Below are 19,855 nucleotides of genomic sequence, written 5' to 3' on the forward strand. Positions count from 1 at the left end.
GAAGTCATCATAGATGCCTCGTCGCCGACGAAAACACCTCCTTCCACCGAAAGCAAATCATCGAAAATCATGAAATAAATTTAAAAATAATACGAGCACCGGGACTTGAATTGATTGGTCCCACACTCTTCTGCGACGTGACGAGCCTGCGAATGAGAGCACGTGGGTCGCGATCTCGGGCCGTAAACCCACACTTTCTCGACACCGAGTTGGCCACCCCCTGCCATCCTCAATCACCGCGCGACCATCCCCGTCCTACCGGCATCCGTCAATGCCACAGGCAGCGCTGATGCAATCATGCAAACCGCCAGAGCGCACCACAGATCTATCCGCGTCAAAATCCCCTAATTAATCAGCTCGTAGCGCACTTCCTCCATTAGCTCCAGATCGCCGCGGGGACGCGCAAACGACACACACCCGCACACCCCTCTCTCCCGCGGCGCCCGTTTCACCGCAGAGAGAGCCCATCCTGCTCCTCCCGCCCCCTCGCCGCCGCGGCATTTCCGCGCGCGGCGTCATGGGCTCGCTCCCGGTGCTCTCCCCGGCGGAATGCGCGCCGCTGCCGCCGGAGGGGACGCGGGCGACGGTGGCGGCGTCGGACCTGGCCGCGCTCTTCGACGCGCAGCGCCGCCACCTCGACCACTTCTTCGACCGGCTCGACATGCCGCAGGCGGCGGCGTTCGCGCAGGCGCTGCTGGACGCGCCCGGGGCCGTCTTCTTCACCGGCGTCGGCAAGTCCGGCATCGTGGCCCGCAAGCTGGCTCAGACGCTCGCCTCCCTCGGCTTCGCGCGCGCCGGGTTCCTCTCCCCCGTCGACGCGCTCCACGGCGACATCGGCTCCGTCTTCCCCGGGGACGTCCTCGTGCTGCTCTCCAAGTCCGGCGCCTCCGACGAGCTGCTCGCGCTCGCGCCCTGCGCGCGCGCCAAGGGCGCCAAGCTCATCTCCCTCACCTCCGCGGCCTCCGGCGCCGACTGCCCGCTCGCCGCCGCCTGCGACCTCAACGTGCACCTCCCGCTGCAGGGAGAGGTCTGCCCCTTCGGCCTCGCGCCCGTCACCTCCACCGCCATACAGATGGTCTTCGGCGACACCGTCGTCGCCGCCATCATGGAGGCGCGCCGCCTCACCAGGGACCAGTACGCGTCAAACCACCCCGCCGGAAAGATCGGAAAGACCCTCATCTTCAAGGTATACCTTCCTTCATCAGCAAGCTATCCTGCATTATGAACATTATTATCAGTTTTTGGCAATTCCGTGTGCAGCCACCCAATGGGACATCGGATCTAAAATCAGATCTTATACAATTACTAATTTGTACTTGATGCATTGCGTATCGGTGGCCTTCTTTGTATAATTTCCTCAGGTGAAATGGTGTACACATGATACGGCATGATTTGGCAATTTTGCCACTATCCAACCAACTTTTTGTTTCTATTTGTGATTATATATACTTGTCACTATCTCTTTCATGAGACGTCGTGGGGTTATAACGATGTGGTCTGCTGTTGATAAGTTCTTTTCGCCTTGTGCTCATGCAACAGCATAGATACTTCGTAATAGAAACTTGCTTAGATGAATGCATGCTTTTACTTGTGTTGTTTAGTAGTATGGTTAAAAATGAGAGAAAACCTGCATCATTTCCCCAACTTGAAATGCTGTACACATGATGCGGCACATGCTCGTTATGTTTTCACGATTGTGTCACTATCCATTCAACATCTTGTTTCTGTTGCTGTTTCTTGTCACCTTCTCTTTTTTTTATGACACCTCTTGGAATTATAGCAATGTGGTCTGCTGTTGATAGGTCGCTTTTCCCTTGTGTTCATCAGATAACAAAAATACTTTGGCACATATTTTGCATAACAATACAATCATGCTAAACAGATGGATGCATGTTTTTGCCTTTCTTGTTTAGTAGTATGGTTACACAATTTAAAGCAAGCCTACATCATTTTCTCTAACTGATTTATGTCATTGTATTAAAACTCATTTAACTGATCTATATATTCATACAGAGTTTGGAAAACTATCAGCACCATGTTGAGTTTTACCTAAATTCGTACTTTTTTGGCCAGAAACGAGAACAGATAATAATATGGTCATACAATGTGAAATACTTGCATCTTGTAACCATGAGAAATTACGTTATCCTTTAATTAAAACAATTGGTTCTTTTCTTGTGCATGTGGAATGTTCTTCAGGTAATAGTGTGTCAAAATCATAACCTGCAAAACTGCCCTGCAGGTTAAGGATGTCATGAAGAAACAAAATGAGCTTCCATTGTGCAAGGAGGGAGATATGATAATGGATCAACTTACTGAGCTCACTAGTAAAGGTTGTGGCTGTCTTCTTGTGGTTGATGATGAGTATCATTTGATTGGAACTTTCACCGACGGAGACCTCCGGCGTACACTCAAGGCAAGCGGGCCAGCTATTTTCAGTCTAACAGTTGGAGAGATGTGCAACAGGTTTGTCTCTGCTCAGTCTTTATGTATAGCGTTATCTTTTCTAGTAGAGCCAGGATTTGGAAAACTATCTGGAATAATACTCTGGAAAATGGTAAACTGGGTAATAACATGGCTGGCATCGTTCAACAAAGATATCATCCTTCTTTGGCATAAAGAGCCTTTTGAAACAAGATGAAGTTAAGCACAAGTGTTAAAAATAAAACCGGTCATGAAAAGAGACTTTTGTTTCTTTCCTCGCCGTTTAACAAGTGTTTCTTTTTAGAATCAAAGGAAATACTCCCTCCGTCCCAAAATAAGTGTCTCAACTTTGTACTAACTTCTTTAGTACAAAGTTGTGCTAAAGTTGAGACACTTATTTTGGGCTGGAGGGAGTATATGCTAGGCCCTCCAGTCCATAATAAGTGTCGCAGTTTTGAACTAAGGTTAGGATCGGAGGGAGTAAATTTTATCATGTACCCTAAACCTAATGTGTCATTTCTTACAATATATACTTAAATTACTCGTATGAATATTCTGTCAGTTCATGATGAGGACTGGCTACCGAGTGTTCTGTTAAAAGTCCAGTTTCCTTTGTTCAGAGTTAATTTCAGTTATTCTGTTCACTGGTCATTCTAGTTGAATCTTTGGTCTTCAACAACTAAACTTTCTGCATGCAATGGTTGTCTTCCACCTAGTAATGTTCCTTATTTTCTTAGTTAAAGTGGTCTGATGCCCCAGATAGGATCTTGATAGCTCAATAACGTACTCCTCGTAATTGTCCTGTGGTTGTCCTGTGGTGCAACAAGATCTGGTAACAGAGAGTATTGTTGTCAGTCCTTGACCTGTTCTTGTCATGTCCCAATAAAGGACCACAGCTCCCATGAGGGCAGTGCTGATTCTGTGGATGTGAGAGGCAACAGCATGCCATTTGCCTGTAGTGATCACCTGGTAGGGTGTTTTGAGCTGTCACTGAGGAGATGGTGATTTGCCCAGCTGCTAGTGAGTGAGCGCATGCCTGGTGCATTGGTTGTTCAGTGTAACTCTTGTTATGCCCTGGGATTTGTGGTTCATGACAACATGCTACTGGCTAGCCACATTCAGATCTCAATGACCCCGCACTGTGCGCTCTGTTTCTCAAGCGCATTTTGGTCACTTTATTAAGTTCCCCTCAAGATCCAGAGTACAAATAGCATAAGTTAGAAGTAGCTTTGAAGAATGTGGCATCATCTTGTTATAAAACTGAATCAACCCATACCAATTTCCTTCTGTTCTTTTGCATGTGTTCTGTTGGTATGCTTGATATGATCTAGAGCCCCCTTCACTAACAGGCCTGCTTGACCTCTTTCAGGAACCCAAGGACAATCACTGCGGATGCAATGGCCGTTGAAGCCATGGAGAAGATGGAGTCGCCCCCTTCACCTGTGCAGTTCCTGCCTGTCGTCGATGACAAAAACGTCGTGTCTGGGATCATTACACTGCATGGGTTGGTCTCCGCTGGATTGTAACCAATTCTTTGTGTGTAGCCTGTCCTGGTTCTTTGTGGTTCTTTGCACCTGCTTGGTCCTCCCAAGACATCAGATAAATTCTTGTGAATCTGATCGACATCATCTTATCGCTGTTGTAGCATCTGTAGTCTAGATATTTGAAAGAGCATGTGTTCGAAGGCACTACCTCATCGCCCCATAGCCCCTGTGTATAGTGTTTTGTTAAGAGGAATATGTGGAATCTTGTTCGTTGGTTGTTCAAGTGGAGCTGAAGTCAAATAAATCTTAAGTTGTCAATTCTTATTTTCCTTTTATGTGCGTCAAAGGCAATGGTTGCTGTAGCGCACTCCGGTTTGTGGCAGATTTGTGATATATTCAAATGACTCCCAAGCATCCAGACATTTGAATCACACACAGTCCACAGGATTGAACAGCCACTGAGGACATCAAACGCAAGTTATAGCTTAATCTAGAATAGACATTCGCCATGAATCTACACGTGCACTGAACAGACACAAGAGGTTTCATGGTGCTTTTCATCCTAACTTCAATCTCCTTGGGTACCATAAAATCTGAGAGTTCCCTAGTTTGATCAGAAAAGAAACACAGTTCAACATCCCACACCTCCACACATTCAGTGGCGACCTGTGGCGGTGTTTAGAGCCCTCCGGCTATCTGCTGCTAGGGGGAAAGCTTCACCTGTCCCACTCCGAAGCTGGATTTGGCCGCTCGAACCTAGGCTTGCTAGCTGAGGTCGAGGTGCTTTGAGGGTGAGTCGATAGGGCCTGGTCCCAACCCATGATATGCGGCAATGCAAACTGCACAAATGCATACATATAGCGAGTAGTCAAAAGACATCATAAATGTACATGTAACGTAATCATAGAGAAGCAACAACACAAAATTTGTTGGCAACAGCCTGAATTTGCTTGTTATGACTCATGAGTCATCACTAGTAGTTACAATGATATACTTGAAAATCGCGTAAATAGAAAAGCAAATATGAGCACCAGGGGCCAATGACCCAAGCAACTTTGTGGAAGAGAATGAATCCATGCAGTATGACACAAACCTGATGCTATAAAACGGAATGCGGTGAAATAGAGCTATGATAAAAGTTCAAGTACACCAAACCTACTATTGTTAGTTATGCATTGCCAGCATGTCAGTTAGTTGGACTAAATCTGTCGATTCAATTATCAGCGGGAATTAGGGTAGTCAGGATAACCTGGTAATAAACTTCTGCATCAATAGATGAGAATGGCAACATGGAAACTTACACTCAATGCCGTGCGCATAACTGCAAATTCAGCTTTTGTTACAGGGACTGAAAGGCGTTCGTTGGTCTTCTGCACATTATTCAGAACAGCTGAAAAGAAGATTGTCATGTATCTCTTGCCAAAATCATTCAATGATAACACAAGAAAAGGAAGCTAGCAGAATAACACAAACATACAGAGATAGTAGTGGACAAAGAAAATATAATAGCTCTGTACAGTGTGCTGAATAAATATGGTGAATAGGATAACTATAGAGCAGAATCATTCCCTTTTATCAGGCAGTTGTTTTAAGATTCAGAGATAAAATCCCTCGGAAGTCAAATTAATGCAAGAGATTGTACTTGAGCACGTGGGCAGGACCAATATAATTCACAAGTTGACTAACTCCTAGGCTCTGTTGAGCATTCTAGATTTAGGCTATGGCGGACAGATGGCACAGCTTGAGTATTGTGTCATCTACAAAAGTACAAATATCAAGTAGCCATAGGCAGGCACAAAGCCTTTTAAGTCATCTAAGGCATGCTGAATGATCTAAGGCATGCTGAATGCATCCTTTCAGAAAATAAAACAGACTCATGTGATGAAGAGAACAATTTCTTCGCAACTCTGAAAATGCTAAGGCCTTGACATGGATAATTATGACATTATGTTCAGTTAATAAAATGATTTTTAGTCCACTCCTTGCTAGGTTCATGTAGAAGACAGAGATTGGACATCCCAAAAATGATGTGTGCGTTTGGGGGGAGGGCGAAATCAATTACTATCGAAAATAATAAATAAGGTACATTAGAACTTAGAAAGGCGATACGATCCATAAGTCACTTACTTATGTTAACAAAGTATCCATTGTCACTGCCAAGAGGAGTGATTGACAAAGATTTTTTCACTTGGCCTTCATGACTGGTGAAATGTTGGTGTAGTTAGAAGGCTAAAACTAAAAGCACAAAGTATATGTATGTAACTTTTTATTCTTTGCACAATACTATCACAAACCTTGATTTCATGGAAGGATCATGGAAAAATTCACATGATTCAGCAGGCCCAAGACTTATCAAGCTCCCAACTTCAGTAGGTGACAGAGCAAAGAGCTGTAAAACAAATGTTCCAGATCCATAAAGCCCAATGCAGTATCGAGTTTTAGACAATGTATTCCTATGTTGTGCGTACAAAAACAAATTTACAAAGAGGAACTTAAAAGCAAAAGAAAACAGTGCGGTTGTTACAAAGAGAAATATCAAGATACTTTTGGTCTTCGCTGCCAGCTGAGCCTATGACCAACAACAGAAAAAAAAAGGGAGTACAAACTACAGATGATCCTTTAATGGTTGAACTAAATGCAGGATGAACCTTCCTTCCCTCTTGACTATTGTTGTGTGCATAGCTAATTCATGCCAAACGCAACTATTAATTTCATTCTTTAATTGTAGCAAACATCCTGCAAGTTCGCTTCCATTTGTTATGGCTTACTAAAAAGTGCACACTTCATAATTTTTTAGTGGAGTTTATATCCAACATAAAGTAATAACAGTACTAGCAATGGTCATGTATACTTTAGATATGAATACTGGTCACAGTAATGATTTGGTCTGGAGTTCATGGCAAGAATATGGATAAAATGGGCTATGACTAGGAATTGACCTGCTTATGACCAGTTTCTACCACTAGGAAATACCAAATACACAAGAAAATATTTTACCTGTTTCTTTGTATAGTCGTACTTCCTTTGTCCAACTGCCGGGAAAAAGGTCAACATTACTGACCCATTCCTGTCCACTCGAGATCCTCCAGACTGATAACATACAAAAAATCATATATATTGGAAGGCATTGCTTGCTAGAAGCTTAGACGTGGAACACAAAGATATAAAAGTAAACATACTTCAACTTTGGTGAATAAAGGAAGGATAGGACTTATAGAAAGTGCAGCCTTTCCCTTGAACACAGTGTAGCTCGCATACTTTTTAACAGATGCATTCTCTGCAGATAAAGATGTTCTTGCAGTTAGCGAATGAAGCATGCAGCGGGCTGTGTAAGAATAAGTATATAAACTAAGGCTGTACCATCAACATTTGCAGCTGAAGTTGAAAGCGCGTGCTTGAATGTCAACGAACCGCTCCAGAGAACATCTTTTAGGTCAGTGACTCCCCTGCAAAGGACAAAGAAAAACTTATTGTACACCCATTGCAACTGGTCGAAAAACTGCAGAACGATATTACAACAAAGAACTACTTGAGTCTCTAATTTAAAGGTTGGGTAATGATCCATCTGTTTAATTCTATAAGTCAGACATGCTTTTCAATATTCAAACTTCACAATATTTTTTACCAATAATAAGTACAGCTATAGATAGGTTATGTGATAATATCTGGAAGTATTTTTGCTACAATCATGATTTTGTAGTTATGAACAATATGTTGTACAAGGAACATACATCAAACCTTACATGTGGAGGGCCAAATTAAGTCAAAGCGCACATTATACAAACCAACAGACCATAAATACAAGAGAAATCACATAGGGCATACAAACAGAAAACATAATATTTAAGATGAGACCCTCTGTGTCTGTACATAAATACAAGAGAAATCACAAAGCATGTCAAACAGAAGGAAAAACTGAACAAGATTAAAATTGATCAGGTGACAACAAATTGCTAATTTCAGTGGTGTCATCATTTTTACAAGGGCGTGGCAAGCAGCATCAAGTTGAAACAACAATGAGATCCTGGTAGTATCAAATTCTGTTTTGCTAAAGCACATCTAGATGTGCCCTAAGTATTGCACATCTAAGTCCTATATCACTGATATTGCACGGAGATTCGTGTGGGTATTTTCTTTCTGGGTGTGTCTAGGGCACATCTAGATGTGCTCTAGTTATTACACATCTAAGTGAGTGAATCAAGCACAAAGAGGAAAAGAAAAAAGGAAAAAGAAAATATCCACATGAATCTCAACGTAAGATCAATGATATGATATAGGACTTAGATGTGCAATACTTATGGCACATCTAGATGTGCTTTAGCAAAACTGTTTCTCTTTATTATTTTTATTTTCCTTTTTGTGTTTGATTGGGTCACTTAGATGTGCAATAACTAGGGCACATCAAACTATTAAAATTGGCACTAACAATTTACTGTCTTAGTTGGTCATTGTATCCATACACATTTATGCACTTCGAGCACTGATTAACATATGAACATATAGCTACTATGATGACCAAATTTGATCCTAACAGTATGACTAGGATGATTGTTCTCCAGCAAATGAAACAGTCAGAGCGCAAATAGCATCAAAATCTACGCCTAGAAACAACATGGCCATATTCTGCAGAAATTTAAAGGGCGGAGAAATCGACAGGTAACCAACTCCGCGCTCTTACCACAAGTCAACTCTTAAACCCTAAGAAAACCCCCCAGCCAAATTTATGCAAAATAAAATCCCGAACGAAATCCCCCGAATCGACCGAGCACGCGCGCTCACGGACTCGGTCGAGGGGCTGATTCGCTTCAGCAAGCACACCAACCCTCGAAATCGGGACACGGGGACAGGGAAATGGTACGGCGGCGGCGGCGGCGGCGGCTAGGGTCTCCCATTTGGCGCGCGCCCGAGGCGGGGTCGCGCCGAGCGGAGACGGGGAGGGGGAGGGGGAGGGGAGGTTTAGGGTTTCGCGGCAGCTGACCTGGAGGTGGAGGGGAGGAAGCGGGAGAGGCGGAGCATTGTTGCTGCTCGTCCGTCGTTGGTCGCGCCCGAGCCCCAGGTGGAATGGAAAGCAGGCGCCGTTCTCTCGGGACGAGCCGACGGCGTTTATAGGAGTAACCCGAGAAAATGGGCTGTGGCCCAGCGCCAATGCCCAGAACCCGCGACGATATTCAGTTGTTTTTCTTTTTCTTTTTTGCGGATAGATGTATTCAGATTGTAATCATTTCTCTCAAACATTTTTCCGACAAGGGGAACATATTAATATCGCGGATATACATTTCTCTCAACATGTGTGTGACATATACTCCCTCCGTTCGTAATTACTTGTCTTGGATATGAATGTATCTAGAAATAAAATACGTCTAGATACATCCATTTCTGCGACAAGTAATTCCAAACGGAGGGAGTACTACATTCTAAAAAACATGTGTGGGGTGTTTCCGTTAAATCATGATGCAGCAAACATATATATATTTAGAAAGAAAAAAAAAGACCATGTATCAAAGTTGGTCAACCCTTATAAAACAACCTTACAAAGATTAATTATACATAAATTCTTGTGAAATCGATGTCATCTTTCTTCCTCTCAACGGCGGTCGGCGGCTAGGGTGAAGATCTCGTTCCTTCTAGGTCCTCCGACTAGCCTGTGGATTCACATCCCCTCTAGATGCCACTCCAGCAGTCGGTGGCAGGGAAGTGAATCCCAGTGCGACTTCGGCTATTAATTCAGGTTAGGGTTTTTCAGTCCTCACTGGGGCAGTGCTTCATCTTCGAGATGGTCTCCTGCCTTTGATCCATCTCAAGTTTGTTCGTTAGGATGGAGTCGACAGACCTCTGGTGTAGATTTCTGTCGTCTCCTTAGGTGACGAGGTTAGAGTTTCTTGTCATGCACAACGACAACAATATTTGGTGTCAAGCCGTTTGAATTGATTCAAGGGTTCAACAACAACAACTGAGCTGGTCCTTAGGGGCACATGCAAAAAGACCTCCCAATTGTCATTGACAAGGTCAATCCTGTTAGGGAACATGGTAATTTCAAAAAAAATCCTACGCACACGCAAGATCATAGTGATGCATAGCAACAAGAGGGGAGAGTGTTGTCTACGTACCCTCGTAGACCGGAAGCGGAAGCGTTAGCACAACGCGGTTGATGTAGTCGTACGTCTTCACGGCCCGACCGATCAAGCACCGAAACTACGACACCTCCGAGTTCTAGCACACGTTCAGCTCGATGACGATCCCCGGACTCCGATCCAGCAAAGTGTCGGGGAAGAGTTCCGTCAGCACGACGGCGTGGTGACGATCTTGATGTTCTACCGTCGCAGGGCTTCGCCTAAGCACCGCTACAATATTATCGAGGATTATGGTGGAGGGGGGCACCGCACACGGCTAAGAGAACAATCACGAAGATCAACTTGTGTGTCTAGAGGTGCCCCGTTACCCCTGTATATAAAGGAGCAAGGGGGAGAGGCCGGCCGGCCCTTGGGGCGCGCCAAGGAGGGGGGGAGTCCTCCTCCTAGTAGGAGTAGGACTCCCTTTTCCTAGTCCAACTAGGAAGAGAGAAGGGGAAAGGAAAGAGAGGGAGAGAGAGAGAGGGAAAGAGGGCCCGCGTGTTGGAAATATGCCCTAGAGGCAATAATAAATTGGTTATTATTATATTTCATTGTTCATGATAACCGTTTGTTATCCATGCTAGAATTGTATTGATAGAAAACTCAGATACATGTGTGGATACATAGACAACACCATGTCCCTAGTAAGCCTCTAGTTGACTAGCGCATTGATCAATAAGATGGTTACGGTTTCCTGACCATGGATATTGGATGTCGTTGATAACGGGATCACATCATTAGGAGAATGATGTGATGGACAAGACCCAATCCTAAGCCTAGCACAAAGATCGTGTAGTTCGTATGCTAAAGCTTTTCTAATGTCAAGTATCATTTCCTTAGACCATGAGATTGTGCAACTCCCGGATATCGTAGGAGTGCTTTGGGTGTGACAAACGTCACAACATAACTGGGTGGCTATAAAGGTTCACTACAGGTATCTCCGAAAGTGTCTATTGGGTTGGCACGAATCGAGACTGGGATTTGTCACTCCGTGTAACGGAGAGGTATCTCTGGGCCCACTCGGTAGGACATCATCATAATGTGCACAATGTGACCAAGGAGTTGATCACGGGATGATGTGTTATGGAACGAGTAAAGAGACTTGCCGGTAACGAGATTGGACAAGGTATCGGGATACCGACGGTCGAATCTCGGGCAAGTACAATACCACTGGACAAGGGGAATTGAATACGAGATTGATTGAATCCTTGACATCGTGGTTCATCCGATGAGATCATCGTGGAACATGTGGGAGCCAACATGGGTATCCAGATCCCGCTGTTGGTTATTGGCCGGAGAGTTGTCTCGGTCATGTCTGCATGGTTCCCGAACCCGTAGGGTCTACACACTTAAGGTTCGATGACGCTAGGTTATTAGGAAGACTTGTATGTGATTATCGAATGTTGTTCGGAGTCCCGGATGAGATCCCGGACGTCACGAGGAGTTCCGGAATGGTCCAGAGCTAAAGATTTATATATGGAAAGTTGTTGTTCGGGTTCCGGGAAAAGTTCGGTTTTTTCCGGTATTGTGCCGGGAAGCTTCCGGAAGGTTCAGGAGGATTCCGGAGGGGTCTGGAGGTCCGGAAAATGTTCCACCACGTCTAATACAGAAGCATGGGCTGTAGGGGGCGCCCTAACCTTAATGGGCCAAGGGCACCAGCCCCCCCAAGGCCCATGCACATGGAAGAGGGGAAACCCTAAGGGGGATGGCCTCCACTTGACTTGGGAGGCACTCCTCCCCCCCCCCTTGGCCGCCGCCCCCAACCCTAGATGGGATCTAAGAGGGCTGGCCCCCTCTCTCCCCACCTATAAATAGTGGAGGGGTGGGAGGGCGGCCACACCCTTGAACCTGGCGCAGCCCTCCCTCCTCCTACACCTCCTCCTCCTCCATAGTGCTTGGCGAAGCCCTGCTGGAGAACCACGAGCTCCATCACCACCACGCCGTCGTGCTGCTGTTGGACTCTCTTCCTCAACCTCTCCCTCCTCCTTGCTGGATCAAGGCGTGGGAGACGTCTCCATTCCGTACGTGTGTTGAACGCGGAGGTGCCGTCCGTTCGGCGCTAGGATCATCGGTGATTTGGATCACGACGAGTACGACTCCATCAAACCCGTTCACTTGAATGCTTCCGCTTAGCGATCTACAAGGGTATGTAGATGCACTCTCCTTCCCCTCGTTGCTAGATTACTCCATAGATTGATCTTGGTGATGCGTAGAAAATTTTAAATTTCTGCTACGATCCCCAACAGTGGCATCATGAGCTAGGTCTATGTGTAGTTTCTATGCACGAGTAGAACACAAAGCAGTTGTGGGTGTCGATATTGTCAATTTACTTGCCGTTACTAGTCTTATCTTGATTCAGCCGCATCGTGGGATGAAGCGGCCCGGACCGACCTTACACGTACGCTTATGTGAGACTGGTTCCACCAACTGACATGCACTAGTTGCATAAGGTGGCTAGCGGGTGTCTGTCTCTCCCACTTTAGTCAGATCGGATTCGATGAAAAGAGTCCTTATGAAGGGTAAATAGAAATTGGCATATAACGTTGTGGTTTTCGCATAGGTAAGAAACGTTCTTGCTAGAAACCTATAGCAGCCACGTAAAAACTTGCAACAATAATTAGAGGACGTCTAACTTGTTTTTGCAGCATATGCCTTGTGATGTGATATGGCCAAAAGGATGTGATGAATGATATATGTGATGAATGAGATTGACCATGTTCTTGTAATAGGAATCACGACTTGCATGTCGATGAGTATGACAACCGGCAGGAGCCATAGGAGTTGTCTTTATTTATTTATGACCTGCGTGTCAGCATAAACATCATGTAATTACTTTACTTTATTGCTAAAGCGTTAGCCATAGTAGTAGAAGTAATAGATGACGAGACAACTTCAAGAAGACACAATGATGGAGATCATGATGATGTAGATCATGGTGTCATGCCGGTGACAATGATGATTATGGAGCCCCGAAGATGGAGATCAAAAGGAGCAAAATGATATTGGCCATATCATGTCACTATTTGATTGCATGTGATGTTTATCATGTTTTACATCTTATTTGCTTAGAACGACGGTAGCTTAAATAAGATGATCCCTCTCTAAAATTTCAAGAAAAGTGTTCCCCCTAACTATGCACCGTTGCGAAGGTTCGTTGTTTCGAAGCACCACGTGATGATCGGGTGTGATAGATTCTAACGTTCGAATACAACGGGTGTTGACGAGCCTAGCATGTACAGACATGGCCTCGGGACACATGCGAAACACTTAGGTTGACTTGACGAGCCTAGCATGTACAAACATGGCCTCGAAACACAGAAGACCGAAAGGTCGAACATGAGTTGTATAGAAGATATGATCAACATGAGATGTTCACCGTTGATGACTAGTCCGTCTCACGTGATGATCGGACACGGCCTAGTCGATTCGGACCATGTTTCACTTAGATGACTAGAGGGATGTCTATCTGAGTGGGAGTTCATTAAATTAATTTGATTAGATGAACTCAATTATCATGAACATAGTCTAAATTGTCTTCGCAAATATGTTATAGATAAATAGCTCACGTTGTAGCTCCCTGTTTCAATACGTTCCTAGAGAAAGATTAAGTTGAAAGATATTGTAAGCAATGATGCGGACTAGGTCCATAGTCCGAGGAGTTTCCTCACTGCTACACAGAAGGCTTACGTCTTTGATGCACCACTTGATGTGCAAACCCCTACAACGTCGTCTGTGGATGTTGTGAACACCTGACAGACACATTTTGATGACTACCTGATAGTTTAGTGCACCATAATTTACGGCTTAGAATCAGGATTCCAATGACGTTTTGAACGCCATAGAACATATGAGATGTTCCAAGAGCTGAAATTGGGATTTCAGGCTCATGCCCGTGTTGAGAGGTGTGAGACCTCTGACAAGTTCTTTTGCCAACAAGATGGAGGAGAATAGCTCAGTTAGTGAGCATGTGCTCAGAATGTCTGGGTGCTACAATCACTTAAATCAAGTGGGAGTTAAACTTCCAGATAAGATAGTGATTGATAGAGTTCTCTAGCCACTATCACTAAGCTACTAGATCTTCGTGATGAACTATGACATGCAAGGGATGGAGTTGATCCCGGAGCTGTTCGCGGTGCTTAAGACCGCAAAAGGTAGAAATCAAGAAGGAGCATCAAGTGTTGACGGTTTAACAAGACCACTGGTTTCAGGAAGGGCAAGGGCTAGAAGGGAAACTTCATGGATGGCAAAATAGTTGCCGCTCCAGTGAAGGATCCCAAGGTTGAACCCAAACCCGAGACTAAGTGCTTCTATTGTAAGGGGAACGGTCACTGGTAGCGGAATTACCCCAAATGCATGGTAGATAAGAAGGCTGGCAACTTCAACAAAGTATATATGTGTTATTAATGTGTACCTCACTAGTACTCCTGGTAGCACCGGGGTATTGGATACCGGTTCAGTTGCTATTATTGGTGACTTGAAGCAAAAGCTACAGACTAAACGGAGACTGGCTAAGGGTGAGGTGACGATGTGTGTTGGAAGTGTTTCCAAAGTTGTTGAGATCACCATCGCACACTCCATCTGCCTTCGGGATTAGTATCGAACCTAGATAAATGTTATCATGTGTCTACATTGAGCATGAATATGATTAGATCGTGTTCATTGCAATACAGTCATTCATTTAAGTTAGAGAATAATGGTTATTCTGTTTACATGAATGATACCTTTCATGGTCATGCACCCTATGTGAATGGTTCATTGAATCTCGGTCGTAGTAATACACATGTTCACGCCAAAAGATGTAGATAGTACCACTTTCTTGTGGCACTGCCGCTTAGGTCATATTGGCGTAAGATACATGAAGAAACTCCATGTCGATGGATGTTTGGAGTCACTTGATTTTGAATCGCTTGACACATGCGAGCCATGCCTCATGGGCAGGATGACTAAGACCCCGTTTTCAGGTACAATGAAACGGGCAAGTGACTTGTTGGAAATCATACATGCTGATGCGTGTGATCCAATGAGAATTGAAGTGTGTGGTGGATATCGCTATTTTCTCATCTTCACTGACGATTTGAGTAGATATAGGTATATTTACTTAATGAAGCACAAGTCTGAAACGTTTGAAAAGTTCAAGCGATTTCAGAGTGAAGTTAAGAATCATCATAACAATAAGATCATGTTCCTACGATCTGATCAAAAGGGGATTTTTTGAGTTATGAGTTTGGCAATCACTTAAGACATTGTGGAATTGTTTCACAGTTGAAGCCACCTAGAACACCACTGGGTTATGGTGTGTCCGAACGTCGTAATCGAACCCTATGAGATATGGTGCGATCTATGATGTCTCTTACCAATCTACCGTTTTCATTTTGAGCTTATGCGTTAAAGACAGTTGCATTCACTTTAGATAGGACACCATCTAAGTCCGTTGAGACGACGTCATATGAACATTGGTTTGGCAAGAAACCAAAGTTGTCGTTTCTTAATGTTTGGGGATGCGATGCTTAGGGCTTCAGCCGGAGAAGCTCGAACCCAAAGCGGACAAACACATCTTCATAGGATACCCAAAGGTGACAGTTGGGTACACCTTCTATCTCAGATCCGAGGGCAAATTGTTTGTCGCTAAGAACGGGTCCTTTCTCGAGAAGGAGTTTCTCTCGAAATAATTGAGTAGGAGGAAGATAGAACTTGATGAGGTTGTCGAACCTTTACTTCAACCAGAGAGTGATGCAACACAGAAAGATGTTTTCTGTGGTGCCTACATCTGTTGAATAGGAAGTTAATGATAGTGATCATGAAGCTTCGGATCAAGTTGCTATCGAACCTCGTAGGTCGACAAGGATATGTACTACTCCTAAGTGGTACGGTAATCCTGTCTTAGATATCATGTTGTTATACAACAATGAACCTACGAGCTATGGAGAAGTGATGGTGGGCCCGTATTCCGACAAATGGTTAGAAGCCATGAAATCCGAGATAGGATCCATATATCAGAACAAAGTATGGACTTTGGTGGACTTGCCCGATGATCGGCAAGCCATTGAGATAAATGGATCTTTAAGAAGAAGACGGACGTGGGCGGTAATGTTACCGTCTATGAAGCTCGACTTATGGGAAAGAATCTTTTCACAAGTTCAAGGAGTTGACTACGATGAGAATTTCTCACCCGTAGCGATGCTTAAGTCCGTTGAAATCATGTTAGCATTAGCTGTATTTTTCGATTATGAAATCTTACAGATGGATGTCAAAACAAGTTTTCTTACCAGTTTTCGTAAGAAAAGTTGTATGTGATACAATAAAAGGTTTTGTCGATCCTAAGGATGCTAAAAGGTATGTTGGCTCCAACAATCCTTCTATGGACTAGAGCGAGCATCTCGGAATCGGAATATATGTTTTGATGGAGTGATCAAAGCTTTTAGGTTTATACAATGTTTGTTAGAAACTTGTATTTACAAGAAAGTGAGTGGGAGCACTACAGCATTTCTGATAAGTATATGTGGATGACATATTGTTGATTCGAAATGATGTAGAATTCCTGGAAAGCATAAACGGTTGTTTGAAGAGTGTTTTTCAAAGGAAGACCTGGATAAAGCTGCTTACATATTGGGCATCAAGACCTATAGAGATAGATCAAAACGCCTGATGATACTTTCAAAGAACGCACACCTTGACATGTTTTTGAAGGAGTTCAAAATAGATCAGTCAAATAAGGGGTTCTTACCTGAGTTGTAAGGTGTGAAGTTGAGTAAGACTCGAAGATTGACCACGGCAGAAGAAAGAGGAAGGACGAAGGTCGTCCCCTATGCTTTTTTCATAGGCTCTATATGGTATGCCATGCTGAAGCACCGCACCTAATGTGTGCCTTGCCACATGTCTGGCAAGAGGGTACAAAGGTGATCTAGGAGTGGATCACCAGATAGCAGTCAAAATTATCCTTAGAGGAATAAGGAAATGTTTCTCGGTTATGGAGGTGATAAAGAGTTCGACATAAAGAGTTATGTCAATGCAAGATTAACACCTATCCGGATAGCTCTGAGTAGAGATACCGGATACGTATAATGGAGCCCTAATTTGGAATACTCCAAGTGGAACGTGGTAGCAGCATCTACGATATAAAGTTTTGTGAAATACATAGGGATCTGAATATGGCAAGAACCGTTGACTACAACCTCTCTCACAAGCATAACATGATCAAACCCAGAACTCTTTGAGTTTTTATCACATAGTGATGTGAACTAGATCATTGAGTCTAGTAGACTCTTGGATGTTGGTCACATGGCGATGTGACCTGTGAGTGTTAATCACATGGCGATGTGAACTAGATTATTGACTCTAGTGCAAGTGGGAGACTGTTGGAAATATGCCCTAGAGGCAATAATAAATTGGTTAATATTATATTTCATTGTTCATGATAATTGTTTGTTATCCATGCTAGAATTGTATTGATAGGAAACTCAGATACATGTGTGGATACATAGACAACACCATGTCCCTAGTAAGCCTCTAGTTGACTAGCTCGTTGATCAATAAGATGGTTACGGTTTCCTGACCATGGACATTGGATGTCGTTGATAATGGGATCACATCATTAAGAGAATGATGTGATGGACAAGACCCAATCCTAAGCCTAGCACAAAGATCGTGTAGTTCGTATGCTAAAGCTTTTCTAATGTCAAGTATCATTTCCTTAGACCATGAGATTGTGCAACTCCCGGATACCGTAGGAGTGCTTTGGGTGTGCCAAACGTCAGAACGTAACTGGGTGGCTATAAAGGTTCACTACAGGTATCTCCGAAAGTGTCTGTTGGGTTGGCACGAATCGAGACTGGGATTTGTCACTCCGTGTAACGGAGAGGTATCTCTGGGCCCACTCGGTAGGACATCATCATAATGTGCACAATGTGACTAAGGAGTTGATCACAGGATGATGTGTTATGGAACGAGTAAAGAGACTTGCCGGTAACGAGATTGAACAAGGTATCGGGATACCGATGATCAAATCTCGGGCAAGTACAATACCGCTGGACAAAGGGAATTGAATACGGGATTGATTGAATCCTCGACATCGTGGTTCATCCGATGAGATCATCGTGGAACATGTGGGAGCCAACATGGGTATCCAGATCCCGCTGTTGGTTATTGGCCGGAGAGTTGTCTCGGTCATGTCTGCATGGTTCCCGAACCCATAGGGTCTACACACTTAAGGTTCGATGACGCTAGGGTTATTAGGAAGACTTGTATGTGATTACCGAATGTTGTTCGGAGTCCCGGATGAGATCTCGGATGTCACGAGGAGTTCCAGAATGGTCCGGAGGTAAAGATTTATATATGGAAAGTTGTTGTTCGGGTTCCGGGAAAAGTTCGGTTTTTTTCGGTATTGTACCGGGAAGCTTCCGAAAGGTTCCGGAGGATTCTGGAGGGGTCCGGAGGTCCGGAAAATGTTCCACCATGTCCAATACAGCAGCATGGGCTGTAGGGGGCGCCCTAACCTTAATGGGCCAAGGGCACCAGCCCCCCAAGGCCCATGCGCATGGGAGAGGGGAAACCCTAAGGGGGAGGGCCTCCACTTGACTTGGGAGGCACTCCTCCCCCCCTTGGCCGTCGCCCCCAACCCTAGATGGGATCTAAGGGGGCCGGCCCCCTCTCTCCCCACCTATACATAGTGGAGGGGTGGGAGGGCGGCCACACCCTTGAACCTGGCGCAGTCCTCCCTCCTCCTACACCTCCTCCTCCATAGTGCTTGGCGAAGCCCTGCTGGAGAACCACGAGCTCCATCACCACCACGCCGTCGTGCTGCTGTTGGACTCTCTTCCTCAACCTCTCCCTCCTCCTTGCTGGATCAAGGCGTGGGAGACCTCTCCGTTCCATACGTGTGTTGAACGCGGAGGTGCCGTCCGTTCGGCGCTAGGATCATCGGTGATTTGGATCACGACGAGTACGACTCCATTAACCCCGTTCACTTGAACGCTTCCGCTTAGCGATCTACAAGGGTATGTAGATGCACTCTCCTTCCCCTCGTTGCTAGATTACTCCATAGATTGATCTTGGTGATGCGTAGAAAATTTTAAATTTCTGCTACGATCCCCAACACCGCGCCCCCCTCCCCTAGTCCAATTCGGACTCCCCATGGGAGGGGGCGCGCCACCTCCTGGGCTGCTGCTCTCTCTCCCCTCAGGCCCACTAAGGCCCAATACTTCCCCGGGGGGTTCCGGTAACCCTTTCGGCACTCCGGTTTTCTCCGAAATCACCCGAAACACTTCTGGTGTCCGAATATAGCCGTCCAATATATCGATCTTTATGTCTCGACAATTTCGAGACTCCTCGTCATGTCCGTGATCATATCCAGGACTCCGAACAACCTTCGGTACATCAAAATATATAAACTCATAATGAAACTGTCATCATAACGTTAAGCGTGCGGACCCTACGGGTTCGAGAACAATATAGACATGACCGAGACACGTCTCCGGTCAATAACCAATAGCGGAACCTGGATGCTCATATTGGCTCCTACATATTCTACGAAGATCTTAACAACATACGTTGTTCCCTTTGTCATCGGTATGTTACTTGCCCAAGATTTGATCATCGGTATCTCAATACCTAGTTCAATCTCATTACCGGCAAGTCTCTTTACTCGTTCCATAATCCATTATCCCGCAGCTAACTTATTAGTTGCAATGCTTGCTAGCCTTATGTGATGTGCATTACCGAGAGGGCCCAGAGATACCTCTCCGACAATCAGAGTGACAAATCCTAATCTCGAAATACGCTAACCCAACAAGTACCTTCGGAGACACCTGTAGAGCACCTTTATAATCACCCAGTTACGTT

The 19,855-nt window shown here is 44.7% G+C and overlaps 2 protein-coding genes across 2 annotated transcripts; one reads left to right on the forward strand and one right to left on the reverse strand.

The window, feature by feature from the left end:
- The first annotated feature begins 288 nt into the window (after window positions 1–288).
- On the forward strand, window positions 289–4,226 carry LOC123132346 (probable arabinose 5-phosphate isomerase). The gene is made up of 3 exons (XM_044552120.1): window positions 289–1,186; window positions 2,243–2,466; window positions 3,794–4,226. The coding sequence occupies exons 1-3, from the start codon at window positions 518–520 to the stop codon at window positions 3,948–3,950; spliced, it is 1,050 nt and encodes a 349-aa protein (XP_044408055.1). The 5' UTR covers window positions 289–517; the 3' UTR covers window positions 3,951–4,226.
- Window positions 4,227–4,352: 126 nt separating this feature from the next.
- Window positions 4,353–9,039, reverse strand: LOC123132347 (single-stranded DNA-binding protein WHY2, mitochondrial). Its single transcript, XM_044552121.1, has 8 exons — window positions 8,887–9,039; window positions 7,269–7,354; window positions 7,088–7,185; window positions 6,906–6,998; window positions 6,203–6,297; window positions 6,036–6,109; window positions 5,210–5,298; window positions 4,353–4,747 (listed from the first exon to the last, which is right to left on the reverse strand). Exons 1-8 carry the CDS (start codon window positions 8,922–8,924, stop codon window positions 4,625–4,627), a joined length of 696 nt encoding a protein of 231 aa, XP_044408056.1. The 5' UTR covers window positions 8,925–9,039; the 3' UTR covers window positions 4,353–4,624.
- Between the last annotated feature and the right edge of the window lie 10,816 nt (window positions 9,040–19,855).

The sequence above is a fragment of the Triticum aestivum genome, chromosome 6A, assembly GCF_018294505.1.
Source record: "Triticum aestivum cultivar Chinese Spring chromosome 6A, IWGSC CS RefSeq v2.1, whole genome shotgun sequence".
Classification (NCBI taxonomy): Eukaryota; Viridiplantae; Streptophyta; class Magnoliopsida; order Poales; family Poaceae; genus Triticum; species Triticum aestivum.

What these genes read in the sequence shown, in the direction of transcription:
- LOC123132347 (XM_044552121.1), bottom strand. Translation starts at nt 8,924, where the DNA reads ATGCTCCGCCTCTCCCGCTTCCTCCCCTCCACCTCCAG. An exon ending in TTCCTCCCCTCCACCTCCAG is followed by an intron (nt 7,355 to 8,886) that starts GTCAGCTGCCGC and finishes TGTCCTTTGCAG; the next exon opens with GGGAGTCACTGACCTAAAAG. An exon ending in TTATGCGCACGGCATTGAGT is followed by an intron (nt 4,748 to 5,209) that starts GTAAGTTTCCAT and finishes GCATTTGTGCAG; the next exon opens with TTTGCATTGCCGCATATCAT.
- LOC123132346 (XM_044552120.1), top strand. Translation starts at nt 518, where the DNA reads ATGGGCTCGCTCCCGGTGCTCTCCCCGGCGGAATGCGCGCCGCTGCCG. An exon ending in GAAAGACCCTCATCTTCAAG is followed by an intron (nt 1,187 to 2,242) that starts GTATACCTTCCT and finishes ACTGCCCTGCAG; the next exon opens with GTTAAGGATGTCATGAAGAA. An exon ending in GTTGGAGAGATGTGCAACAG is followed by an intron (nt 2,467 to 3,793) that starts GTTTGTCTCTGC and finishes GACCTCTTTCAG; the next exon opens with GAACCCAAGGACAATCACTG.